Here is a 13,619-nt window from a genome sequence, read left to right on the forward strand (position 1 = left end):
CCTCTGTAATGCTGCACTGGGGAAAGGTCTAATAGCATCGCCATTGTTGACAAATGCTTTGTGGATTTACCAAGAATGGCTTGGTAACTGGGGAGAGGCACTGATACCACAAAATGACTCCAGTCTTATAATTTAAAAAAGGGGACAATACTAGAAATTGTAAATATAAAGAAGGAGAAATACATGGTCAAGTAGCAAATAGAATCCTCTCCTCTGTGACAGAGTCAGAAGTAGCCCAACCTCAAGGGTTAGGGGCCCGGATTGCTGGAGCCCAGGCAGCCAGGGAACAGCAGCCCTGCTGAGGCCTGGAGGTGGGAGGAGCCTGACTCTGTCACCTATGGGGCACATGTGATCTGACTTTCTGAGTCTGCTTTCTCACTCAGAAAATGAGGACAGTTACAATTAAACTGTAAGCTTGTCATCAGGCTGGAATAAAATAAATTATTCATTCATTCTTTTGTTCAATAAATATTTATTATGTACCATAAAGGTTCTCGGTAAAGTTAGCTATTCTACTCCTGGTAAGTTGAACCATTTGGAAGTTGCTGTGGCCCAAGATTAGGGAGAAACATTGCATTGAAACACAAAGGACAGTCACTGTCAATTTACGATCTTCAACATTAACACTGACACGAAGACAAACCAGTAGCAAAAACAAATGGTGGCATTTGTCTGCCTTGACTGAGATGTATTTCTTTGTTTAATAATTTATAAGTAATTCCTTATTTCTCTCTCTCTCTCTCTCTCTCTCTCTCTCTCTCTCTCTCTCTCTCTTTTGGTGGTACTGGGGTTCCTGGAAACCTTTCTACCTGTGGGCTACACTCCCAGACCTATTTTATATTTTTATTTGGAAACAGGGTCTCTTAAGCCAGCGCGGCTGGCTTGAACCTGCGCCATCCTCCTGTCTCCGCCTCCCAAGCATGGGGATTACAAGCGTGCGTCACCACACCTGGCTCCCTATTTCTCTTTTTGAGGTGGTAGGCATTAGTTACCAAGAAGGTTGCCAAAAAAGAAGCCATAACAGTAAAATCTCTGATATCCAGGCATACAAATGTCAGCCCAGGCTTATAGAACGCCATTTAAAGATTTGGGGTTTTCCAAGCGGTCAAACATAATTAATAAGAGCAGTTTAAGTCTGGTATGGTGGTGCATGCTTGTGATCCCAGTACTTGGGAGGCTGAGGAAGATTGCAGGTTCTAAGCCAGCCTCGGCAATTTATTAAGGCCCTCTACAACTTAGTAAGACCCTGTTTCAAGAAGAAAAAAAAAGGGCTGAGGGTGAGGTGGAATGCCCTGGGTTCCCACAACACACACACACACACACACACACACACACACACACACACACACACACACACAGAGTTTAATAGTATAAACAAAGACCATGTAAGAATTTTTCGAAAGCTCATTCTTCCAGTATGCATTTATCAAGTTCTTATACAATACAGCCATTCTGTACGCAGCATCCATAAAAGATGTGCTACTTACTTGCCCTAGTGGAGGAGTTACAATAAAAAGCAACAAGGCAATATAAATGGAATTAGTACTAGGGAGAAGAAACCCAGGATAAGGCCCTCAAACAACAATTTGAAAGCAGTGGATTCGGGTTGCGCTGGGCATGCAGGAGGCAGCTCTGGAGAAGGGACAGCACTGCGGTGACCTCGTGGAGAAGCAGGAGTGAGCAGGATGAGCAGGAGACGAAGCCAGCTGCAGCTGGGTCCGGAGCCAGTGGGGCTGCCACTGGGAAGGTCTTCAGAGACCACACAAGACTTGTTTTTTTTTTTATATTTTGTATATACCCTGACCATGGTAGATGAATACAGAGCCAGTGTAGGCTGGATGGCCTTAAGTCTCTTGGCAGCTCTTGGAATAGAACTTTGAAAACTGTTTCTAGCAACAAAGGCAGTCTATTTCCCAAGTGGACACAGAAGGATGCCTTGAGGAACACTCCTGGCTTTAAGAAATCACCTGCATGCACCCAAAGTTCAGGAAATGATGTAACCACGCTGTGCTCAAAAAGAAAAGTGGTAACAAGGAGTGTAACAAAAGGTGATTGGGTTAATTATATTTCTTTTCTTTTTTGGCACTGGGGATTGAACCCAGGAACATTTTTCTCTGACCTATACTCTCAATCCTATACACACGCACATACAATATATATATATATATATATATATATATATATATATATATATATATATATATATATATATATTAGATATATATCAGAATCTTCCTAAATTGTGGAGGCTGGTCTTGAACCTGCCATCTTCCTGTCTCAGCCTCCCAGGTACTGGGATCACAGGCATATGCCATCATGTCTGGCACTTTTATTTCTTTTTTAAGAGTATAGTTGGGCGTGGTGGCGCATGCTTGTAATTTCAGCATTTGGGAAGCTGAGAGAGGAGGATCGTGATTCTGGACAACCTCAGCTACTTAGTGAGGCCCTTTGCAACTCAGTGACATCCTGTTTCAAAATAAAGAATAAACTGGGCATGGTGGCTCATGCTTGTAATCCCAGCATTTGGGAGGCTGAGATGGGAGGATTGTGGTTCGAGGATAGCCTCAGGTACTTAGTGAGGACCTTTGTAACTCAATGAGACCCTGTTTCAAAATAAAGAATAAAAAATAGGGCTGGGGGTGTAGCTCAGAGGTAGAATGCCCCTGGGTTCCATCCTCAGTACTGCAAAGAAAAAAAAAAATTCAACTCTTCCCTGAGCACCTCTCTCTGAGAGATGGCCAGAGCTCTTCCTGTAGGTCTGCCATAGCAAGTGCCCATGATTTAACCTCCCTGATCTTGCTGAGTTGGGCTATCCCCAAACATGCCCATCACTTAGCATAAGTCCTGGGTGAACCATTGTGGGTTGGCTAGAGATGTTCTGGGGATGCAGATGCTCTCAGCATCCACCTCATAGACCCAGCAGGATGGAGGACCAAGTGCCATGGCAGAGATACAGCAGAGATAATGCTCTTCTACCAGGGAAGCTTTGTAGTTTCTTCTATGTCATGTCCTTCCTAATCTGCTTGGGGAGGAGAGGCTGCTGAATTTGATTTGATTGTAATTTAATCTAATGACTCAGTAACCAGTGCCCACTCTCAGTCACCTTCATCAAAGTCAATAAAACTCTCTGAAAACTTGTTGAAAAGTTCAGAGTCATGCTGGGCATGGTGCATGCTTGTAATCCCAGTACTTGGGAGGCTGAGACGGGAGGATCACAGGTTCACAGTCAGCCTCAGCTACTTTGGGAGGCCTCCTGCAACTTAGTGAGACCCTGTTCCAAAATAAAGAATAAAAAAATGGGCTGGGGTTGTGGCTCGGAGGTAGAATGCCTCTGGGTTTAATCCCCAGCACAGGAAAGAAAGAAAGAAAGAAAGAAAGAAAGAAAGAAAGAAAGAAAGAAAGAAAGAAAGAAAGAAAGAGAGAGAAAGAGAGAAAGAGAGAAAGAGAGAGAGAGAGAAAAAAATCCAGAGTCTGTGGGTACTGGAGTATTGGGAAAAGTTTTCTCTTTGACATTCCTAAAGAGAGGGGACCACCATGAAGAATGAAAGGAATGTAGATGGGATAAAGAAATGCAAATGCAATGGTTGAGGCCAGAGAGAAGAACATCAAAGAGAGGAAGAAGATGGTTAGGTTTATTGTGGGGCAAAGAAGCCAAATCAAAGGGGAGGAAGCAGGCAATGGCGGTAGCAATAAGCCAAGAAGTCCAAATGTTTCCCTCTGGACAGAGCATGCAGGACCTGAATATAATCAGTGTCTGCTGTGGGACAAAAGAGGAAACGGTGTACAAAGGTGTTTGTCTCTACAAAATGAGCAGCGGACTCTGCATATGTTTTTCTTCTCATCAATTCAGCAAATAAGCTCCTGGGAAAAGTAGCCAGGGCCGCAGCTCAGAGTTAGTGAAGCCTGCTACAGACAACCCACTGACCCTTGCAGTGTGCATCAGTCACCAAGCGCCCCTTTCCTGATACTCCGCCTTTGTCTGTGGACGTGGGCAGGGCAGTGGAGTGAGACACCCCCAGAGGCCCAGGCACCAGAGCTAACACCCCCTCCCCCTCCCAGTCTGCTCCTGCCTTGTGTGGACAGAGATCCAGACATGCAAATCAGCACCCTGAAGCCTCCTCTCTGTCATGTCTGGGCTTCCAATTTTCTGCCCTTTCCTCACATGGTAGGATCCCGTCAATGGATGCTAAGAGTCACTCTGTAAAGGGTCATTCTGCAAATGCTAAGCAAATATTTCTCTTGGGTCAGAGAAAAGGCGGAAGGGGAAGGGCTTCAGAACAGCTTCGTAGCCGCACAAATACCAGATATTAAGCTGCTAGTTACCATGGCACTATTCTCTTCATTCTCAATGCCCCAGAATACCAAAATATTCACAATTTGAGTCAGATCACCCCCCCCCCACTGTCAGCAAAACTCTTGCTTTCCCCTATCAAATAGCTCTTTGTCTGCTGTCTTCTCCAGTCTCCTAAGTTTAGCTCTCATCGTTCCTTTATTACCATCAGTCACCTCTGCTCTCTGGAAGTCTCGCGTGGGCTATCAGAAACGCCTAAATGCCATCTAACAGAGAATGGCGGGCGAACCTGGCAGCCTGAACCACTTGTCTACAGCATGGCTGATCAATGACCACCCTGGGCCAAGTCTGACTCACTGCTTGTTTGTTTAATGAAGTTTTATTGGGGCACAGTCATGGCCATACATTTATGTGCAGTCATGATCCTCAGTGTACAACTGACCACACCTGTGACCCCCTGGTCCCACAGGATTCTGTCACCTCTTGACCGCACAGTTGTCTTAGATGGTGAAAGTCTATTCTATGATGTTCACACAAGGAGCAGACTGCATAAGGATGCATTTCTTAGACTGGATCCCCGCTGCTAAGTGTCCCGGTGACGCTTTCACACTGTGATACTAGAGTTGAGTAGCTTTTAAGAGAAAACACATGACCTGTCCCTATACAAAAATACTACCTGGCTTTTTAATATAGAGAAAAATGTGCCAAGATCCATGTACACTACAAGTCAATTATAACAATAATGTGAGGTATAATATAAACATTTTTCTATATTTCTTTCTTTTTTTGGGGGGGTGGTACTGGGGTTCCTGGAAGCCCTTCTATCTCCGGGCTACACTCCCAGACCTATTTTACACTTTTTATTTGGAAACAGGGTCTCTTAAGCCAGCGAGGCTGGCTTCAAACCAGCGTGATCCTCCTGTCTCCGCCTCCCAAGCGCAGGGATTACAAGCGTGCGCCACCATGCCTGGCAAACATTTTTCTATATGTCATACTTGTTTGAAACAAGTTAAAATTTGGGGAGCTATTCAAATTAATAGTTTTAGTGTCAGAATGGCAAAAGAATATCCTTTTAAAGTAAGGTATCAATCTAGATATGACTCGTATACTATGTTGTAGCGAAATAAATGTTCTCATAGAAAACTGGCATTTCTTCACACATTAAGTAAAGGAAACATCTCTGAACAAATATGTGATTTCTAGTGCTTCAATAAAAACATTCAATTGAAAATATTACTCTGCTAAAATTTAGTAGCAATGGCAGTTATAAACACTGTTCTATATTTCAAATTTATAGTGAGTATTTATACTTCTTTACCTGTAAAAACATTACCTTCACTGGAATTTTTTTCCCCACAAGGAAATGGATTGGAACTGTTCTATGGTATTAAAATAGATTCAATTTGACATATCAGCTGTTAATTGGAAGAGACAGGTTGGTATGCACAAATAAAAACACGCGCGCGCGCGCGCACACACACACACACACACACACACACACACACACACAAGACAGGTTGGCGATGAAAGAAAATACACCTGATAGAAATGATTTCAGGCTTCTAGAGGTGTTACTAACCTCCTTCATATTTTATTGTGGTATTCTAAGCTCACCTTTCCTAGAGGAAATGCCAAGTATTTCCTTAAAACAAATCTTGCCAACATAAATTGATTCCATGGGAAGTTATTCTTATCATTATTGCTGTTTTACCACATGGAAGAAAAAGGCTATGACCAAGACGAGAACAGATTCTTTTTCCTTCATAAATCAGTAGGGCCATCTTTACAGCAATCTGGGTCTAGGTCTCTTCCAAACACCAGCACCAGTCATTTCTTGATGAGATTTCTGTTATCAGTGAAACACCTCATGGGGATCAGAAGAGCTTTTCAAACTCTATCTTGGTGGATAAAGTGGAAATAAATTTGAAACACATGGATTACATTTCCTTAAAAATGTGCTTAAGTTCAAAAGTTAAGAGTAATACTTGACTGAAAGCACTTGGGATTTCTGAAGCCCCAAATGTTTAAAAAAACTTTCTAAGTTGAATTTAGATGGATTCCCTTATGTATTAGGGCATTATAATTTACATTAACGTATTTACAGATACTACTTTAACCAACCAAGGATAGCAATATGCTATTATTATTTACTTATTACTTACTTCTTATGGTACTAGGAATTGAACTCAGGGTTGTTCTACCTCTGAGCTACATCCACAACCCTATTTTTTTTTTTAAGTTATAAACAGATCTCACTAAGTTGCTGAAGTTGACCGTGAACCTGAGATCCTTCTGTTTCAGCCTCTGAAGTTCTGGGATTATAGGTAGGCACCACCACTGCCAGCTCTATTGTTTTATTTTAATTTTTGCTTAGAAAATTCACTTATATTTTACTGCTTTAAATTCTCAAACTCTTAAAAATTCATATAGTTATGTATTACTTTAAGAAATAGAATAATTACTTTAAGAATAGAATAATTCTTCTTGCTGTTGCACATAAATTCAAATAGACCAGAAAATGCGAAGTTAAACATGACAAAACTTCTCAAGATAATCACAAGCATTTTAAGTGTTCAACATTCATTTGGTATTTGAATTACTGAGAGATTATACAATATCAATATTGTAAGAATACAAAAAACATTTGTTTTCGTCTTGATTCTTTTACAGTACACTCAAGAGTTTGTGGAAGTTTAAAGACCATTAGAAAAGAAACAAGCACAAATATGTACTGGAAAGAAAGGAGGAGAGTGGGATCCAGAAGAAGTCACACCAAGTGCTGTGTGCATGTATGTTAATATCACAGTGAACCTCACTATCGTGTATAATTACAATGTGCCGATAAAAGTATATTAAAAAAAAATCTGGGCATGGTGGCGCATGCTTGTAATCCCAGCATTGTAATCCCATGCTTTTAATCCAGGCTGAAACTGGAGGATCGCGCTTCGCAGACAGCCTCAGCTACTTAGTGAGGCCCTCTGCAACTCAGTGAGACCCGGCTTCAAAATAAAGAATAAAAAATAGGGCAGAGGGTATAGCTTGGAGGTCGAATGCCCCTGGGTTCCATCCCCAGAACCGCAAAAAAAAAAAAAAAGAAATATATATATATATATATATATATATATATATATATATATATATAAGCAAATAAACAAAAACCTTCATGATGTATTTATCAACTGGTGCGAACATAAAATAAAAGTTCAGTTGGAGGGTATGACTGGAAAGTAGCTTAATTTATAACATAACTTAGAAAAAAATCATGAAGACTCAGTAGAGAAAGGGTGGTCTAAAGTACAATGATGTTAGCTTCCATAAAAAGGAAGGCCATTTGACTTAGTAAATATCCAAGACAGGTGAATATACACAGACACTTGTCTTAATCAACTTTTCAATATTTTGGGTTTGGGGCACATGTATCACAACATATTTTTGTTTAATTTTAATTCTTTGCATGTTTTTAAGGAAATATAATCTTTTTTTAACCTCATTTACACAACTTAGCTAAAAGCACTGAAGACATATTTGATGCCCAAGGTGTTTTGAGACTTTCAAAACTATCTTTCATGAGGAAATAAATGCCATGCATATAAAAAGTCATAAAAACACACTGCACAATCCAAATATAAACATAGAAGTTGAACTTCCTGGCTTCTAAGCCTATTCTCCTTTTTTAAAAACCCTTCTTCTTTCAGAAGAATCAGAGGATGTTCAGACCACAAACTCAGTGCCCCGAATAATCCACATAACTAAGCCTGGAATCCTTGAGTGTCCTTGAGAAAAAGTCCTCTTCTCAAAAATGAGGTGATAATTAAATGAAGAGTTCGTGAATTAAACCACAAATCTATGGTCTGGAAGGCAATTCTTTTCTGGACAACGGATCTCTTGGATACTCATTCTTGCAGTAAATAGTACCTCTCAAACTTCAATGTGTATACATGTCATCTGGAAAGCTTGTAAAGATGTAGACACCTGTTCAGTTAGTCTAAACCAGAATTTTTTTTCTTCCTAGCAAAGATGATTATTGAACTTCATGGGGGAAATGTAATAGTGACACTATTCCACAACAAAACTACCTTTAGGTTTCACAGAGAAACATGTCGTTAGCAATATACTTTCAATAAAGCATGGTTATTAGTAGCCCACTTAAACCAGAATTTTTAAGTGCTGAAGTGATGTTGTTATCTGATGTCCTCTACTGGAACAGTGTACTGTGTTCAGTTGTGGATTTAAGTGGGCAACATCCTTATCAATATTTGCAGTCAGGTGCTCAGCTTTGTACCTACTCTTTCCTGGGACATACAAGGAAGTTATATGATGTTAACTACTTAGAGAAATTTGGAGAGGATCTTTTCAAAAGGATGTGGGTTTTTCCTTAGCCATGGCATTTGGAGATCTTTTCTGGTACATTGCAGATGACTGGAATGGCATATGTGTGGTAGGAAAAAGTGTAGAGGAGAACTGAGCTGCCATGATGTTTACCTCCTTTAACCGAAATCCACTTTACAGAGAAATGGGGAGTGGGAAGTACCATAAAGTTCCAAAGCATTAAGAAAAATTCTCTAGAATAGTTTTCCCAAATAAGCATCCTTCAAACAGGGACAGTGGACCACTACAATGAACAAGGCTCAAGGGAAATTGTAAACATCCTCCTGTTTGGTGTTCTTCCTTCTCTCAAACTTGTGAAAAGCTTTTAGACTTTTCTGTGGCTCTAAATTTTACAACTTTCTTCATAGTAAAATTATCTTTATCCTATGACTAAACTAATCTGTTTTTTTTTTTTTTAAAAAAAAAAGTAAAATAGAAACTCTCCCGAACCATTAAGTGTTTGAGCATTATCTCCCCTAGATTGGGTCAACTGGACCAGCAGGTTCAGGACCACAATCAGCTTACATGGCTTGATTACAGAAAAGACCTGTTTGCTAGCTTAAAAATTAGCGTTCTTTGTCTGAAGCATGCTGATATGTTGTACAGATGGGATATATTTTCACCCAATCAAGAAATACTTCAAAGCAAACCAAAATAGCATTGATGGGTTCTTACGAGCTTTTATATCATCTTTTTACAGAACTCCAGTGATGGGCCAGATTTTCAAAGATTTATTTTTATATTGTGTTTTTTAAGCCTCTAATCATTTTTGTACACACAAATAGCAGGCAGTGATATTAGACCATTGCTCTGCTTGTGGACACATAACTTTCAGTGGTTGGTGAACCTGAGTCAGGAGTGAAGTACTGACCCTGAAATAATAGGCTCTTTTACACCCAAATGCCACTGCGCACCCCACCTCAGCAAGACTTGGACCTGACATTTTCTCCAGATGCAAAGGAAGATTTGCACTAATCTGTTTGCCCTATGTGATCGATGTCGGCCAATCAACATTACTGGCATTAAGAGTTCTGCTGCTTCTGGGCACGGTGGCGCACGCTTGTAATCCCCGCGCTTGGGAGGTGGAGACAGGAGGATCGTGCAGGTTCAAAGCCAGCCTCGCTGGCTTAAGAGACCCTGTTTCCAAATAAAATATAAAAAATTAGGTCTGTCTGGGAGTGTAGCCCAGAGGTAGAAGGGCTTCCAGGAACCCCAGTACCACCAAAAAAAACAAAAACAAAAAAAAAAACAAGAATTCTGCTGCTACCTTGATTCACCTCATCCCAGACTCTACTGTGTGGTGACTGGTGAGGTTCCTATTTGTTCAACATCATTTATTCCTGAAGCGTCTGGTTGAGCTTCACCAAATTGATGATTTTGTATTCAAAACAGTTGAACACCAGTATTTTTTTTTTATAAATCAGTCTATGCCAAAAGAATTTCTTTGAAGCGTTGTTTTGTTATTGTTGTTCTTACAGAATGTCAATCCCAAATCCCAAATTCTTCTTTTTTTTTTTCCCCTCTCATTTTCTTCTGGCTATTTGTCTCTTACTTTTTTCTTTTCTTGTTTTTTTGGTCCTGGGATTGAACTCAGGGGCATTCTCCCTTTGAGTTCACCCTCAACCCAATTTTATTTTTTATTTGGAAAGAAGATCTCACTAGGTTGCTGAGAGTCTCACTACTTGCTGAGGCTGGCCAAGAACCTGCAATCCTTCAGTCTCAGCTTTCCAAGTACTGGGCTTACAGGTCATGTATCACCATACCTGGCTATTTGTCTCTTTAAATGGATAAACATAGCCGGGCGTGGTGGCGCACACACTTGTAATCCCCGAGCTTGGGAGGCGGAGACAGGAGGATCGTGCAGGTTCGAAGCCAGCCGCGCTGGCTTAAGAGACCCTGTTTCAAAAACATAAAATAGGTCTGGGAGTGTAGCCCGGAGGTAGAAGGGCTTCCAGGAACTCTAGTACCACCAAAAAAGAAAGAAAAATTAAATTAAAATAAATAAATGAATAAACGTTTTTATTTTGTATTTTTTCACTACATTTCCCAATTACTTTGCATAATTCGTCAAGATCAAATCTGTTTCTTTTCTATCACTAACACAACCATCACAGCACAATTTCTAAGCCTGAATCTTCAATAGTTTTTTTTTTGTTGTTTTTTTTTTTTTTTGCAGGTCTGGGGATGGAACCCAGGGGAATCAACCTCTGAGCTATACACTCTGCCCTAATATTTTTTTATTCTTTATTTTGAAACAGGGTCTCACTAAGTTATGGAGGGCCTTACTAAGTAGCTGAGGCTGTCCGCAAACCACGATCCTCCAGTCTCAGCCTCCCAAATGCTGGGATTACAAGCATGCGCCACCATGCCCGGCTTCTTCAATAGGTTTTTTAAGAAAAGAGATGTCATATTGTTGTACTGAATGATCTTATGACAGCAAGCAAGACTATATGAGCCAGATGTCTTCTGGGGTGGCTGAACGGTTTACACTATCCCTGAAATACTAACAACATGTCCCCTGCAACCAGCCCTGGGCCTTTCTCGGCGGATATATTACGAGTGAGTCATACAAATCTTCCATCCCTCACACGTATCCCTGTGTAAGGGACTTCCCAGGAAATGACAAAAGTATGAATGAATTCCAAAATATAAACCTAAAAGAATAGACGCTTGGTTTCAGGTCATTTCTGACAGGACATACCACTATCAAAGGAAACACTCTACTTTTTAAGTAAAAATGACAGATTCATTCAATTTTGGGGAAAAAAATCAATCCACTTAGTTGGTTCTCAGACTAATTTTTAACACCTCATATAGTTCAAAGCAATAAAAAAATATATATATATTTTGACAACCAGGTGCTTGGAGTAACTCCACTTTTTCACAAGATTAAAACTCACCGTATAGAAAAACTTTCACACTTTAGGCCTAACTTAAACACATAAACACACAAATTGTTCTAGTAAGTGAAAACATGTCTAATTTTATTCTTGCTATAGAGTCCCTCTGTCGAACGGAGAAGTTAACTTAGCCTTTCCTACATTCAATTCTGCGACCAGTGCATTGGATACATGGGTTATTAGCAAAGTGAACAGTTGTGAAGAATCTATTTTGTGCTGTATGGCTTTGGGGTATCTCCACGCCCAGGTGCACTCATTATCTCAAACTCATATTAGAATCTGAGCACAATGACTTTTACGGTCACTTTCAAAAAGAGCTTTAAAAAGGCTAATCGAATTATGGCAAATACCCTTGAGCGCATACACAGGCATGAGAAATAATCGTATCGGTTATTATCCAATGCTTTAGCCTCTCTTATCCTTGTTTAGGATGAAACTACATCCTTTCCTTGGACTTGAAATGGGAAAAGTGATGAGAGGCAGAGCATAGGAAGAAGGGCCGTCCTAGCACCCAGCCCTGAGAGGGAGTCGCGGTTGTGTAGCAATGGGTGGCTGTCTGTGCACTCTGCTTCATAAGGTTTACAAAAATTGGCACATCACTGGACTTAGATGCAGCTAAGTAGGTTCAAATGGGAATCACCAAAATAATAAACTATCCTGAAAAAAGTAATTAAAATTATATAAGTTGTTTTCAAAATGATCTACTGTGCCAAAGATCCATAGAAGTGCATGGCATTTTTGTCTTTGCTTTCAGAGGCATCTGAGCGTTCTGAAGTCTGGTAAGTCCAGAGCACTTACCTTCAATAGTGCACTTGTTAGGGATGGGGATCTTGCTTGTGATTTCCATGGCATACGCCTTCACTCTACTGAGGTTGTCCTTCAGATGCAAGTAGAGCTTATCTTGGTATTCTATGGGACTTGTGGTTGTGTCTGGAGTTACTTCCTGGATGTTTTCTTCAACAGTTTCTGCCAGATTCCCTGATTCTGTATGTAGCAGGTTCGGGTGTGAAGCCGAGGAATTTCTGAGCTGTGATGTGGTGGTGTCTCTCTTCAGGGGCAACCTGTCACTTTGGCGACCCAGTGGGTCTATTTCTGAAAGAGAGATGGTGACTGATATTCCTGTCTGCTCTTCCTCTTCTCCGTCATCTGAACTCACACCCTTTGTGAGCATACTGTAGAAAGCCAGACTTTTTGACCTATAACCAAAAAATTAAAACAGTTAAAGACATTGAGTCACCATTCATTGGCAAGGAAAAGAAATAATATAACTAGGACAAAAAGGTATTTCCTCTGGAGTGTGACACTGTTAACAGGCTTGATAACATGTAGAACGTGAAGTTATACAATAAGTCACACCTTTGAAAGTCTAGGTCACCTTCAGATCAGAAATTTAAGAATCGATTTCATGGTGAAATTGACTGCAAAATGGTGGACTTAAATATTTTTATCATTTTTCTACTTTTGCTTCTGATTTGTCATCAGAAATCAAGAGAATCTATTGACATTCTCAATATTGACACACTTATGTTCAAAAGAATTTAAAAAAAAAAACAAGCCATAGGTTATCTTTCTTTTGTATTTCCCAACTGAAACAGTGAGGTTCTTAGAGTGATGAGGCCACCATGGATAATATTTAATTCATTAAAGGACAGAAACTTTAGGTGGCTATAGGTAAAGATATATATATTTATATATCCCTAAGCAGCATAACAAAACCAATAACAAATATGAAATGCATATTTTTTAAAAACTGAACAAGAAGAATTCATACCTATTAAATCTAATGTTTTTCTTTTCTTCTTTAGAAATTTGGCCCAAACTGTATCTTCTGATAGAGCTGGGAACATTGATTTCTGCATTTATTTCATCTTCAAAAGCCTGGATTTTAACATGGAGCTTTTCATGCTCTTCATTTTTAGCTACTGTGAGCTTCTCTTCTTCCTGTTTCTCGGGGAATGCAACTTCAGTGCTGGGTTTTCTCCTAAAGGAACATAAATCATTGCATTAGATGCTGGGCATAAGCGCCCTTCAAAACAGTGATCCTTCTATTTAATGGCTTC

The 13,619-nt window shown here is 40.1% G+C and overlaps 1 protein-coding gene across 2 annotated transcripts in view; it reads right to left on the minus strand.

Moving 5' to 3' along the window:
• VEPH1 (ventricular zone expressed PH domain containing 1) overlaps window positions 1–13,619 on the minus strand; it is a gene marked incomplete at both ends in the record, with an annotated part of 173,389 nt that overhangs the window by 69,175 nt on the left and 90,595 nt on the right. For both annotated transcript variants that reach the window (XM_080695762.1, XM_080695761.1), the window contains 2 exons: window positions 12,358–12,755; window positions 13,331–13,540. In XM_080695762.1, coding sequence (XP_080551888.1) covers window positions 12,358–12,755; window positions 13,331–13,540 — 608 coding nt within the window. The remainder of the gene's footprint in view (window positions 1–12,357; window positions 12,756–13,330; window positions 13,541–13,619) is intronic.

The sequence above is a fragment of the Muscardinus avellanarius genome, assembly GCF_963383645.1.
Source record: "Muscardinus avellanarius genome assembly, chromosome: 5".
Lineage (NCBI taxonomy): Eukaryota > Metazoa > Chordata > Mammalia > Rodentia > Gliridae > Muscardinus > Muscardinus avellanarius.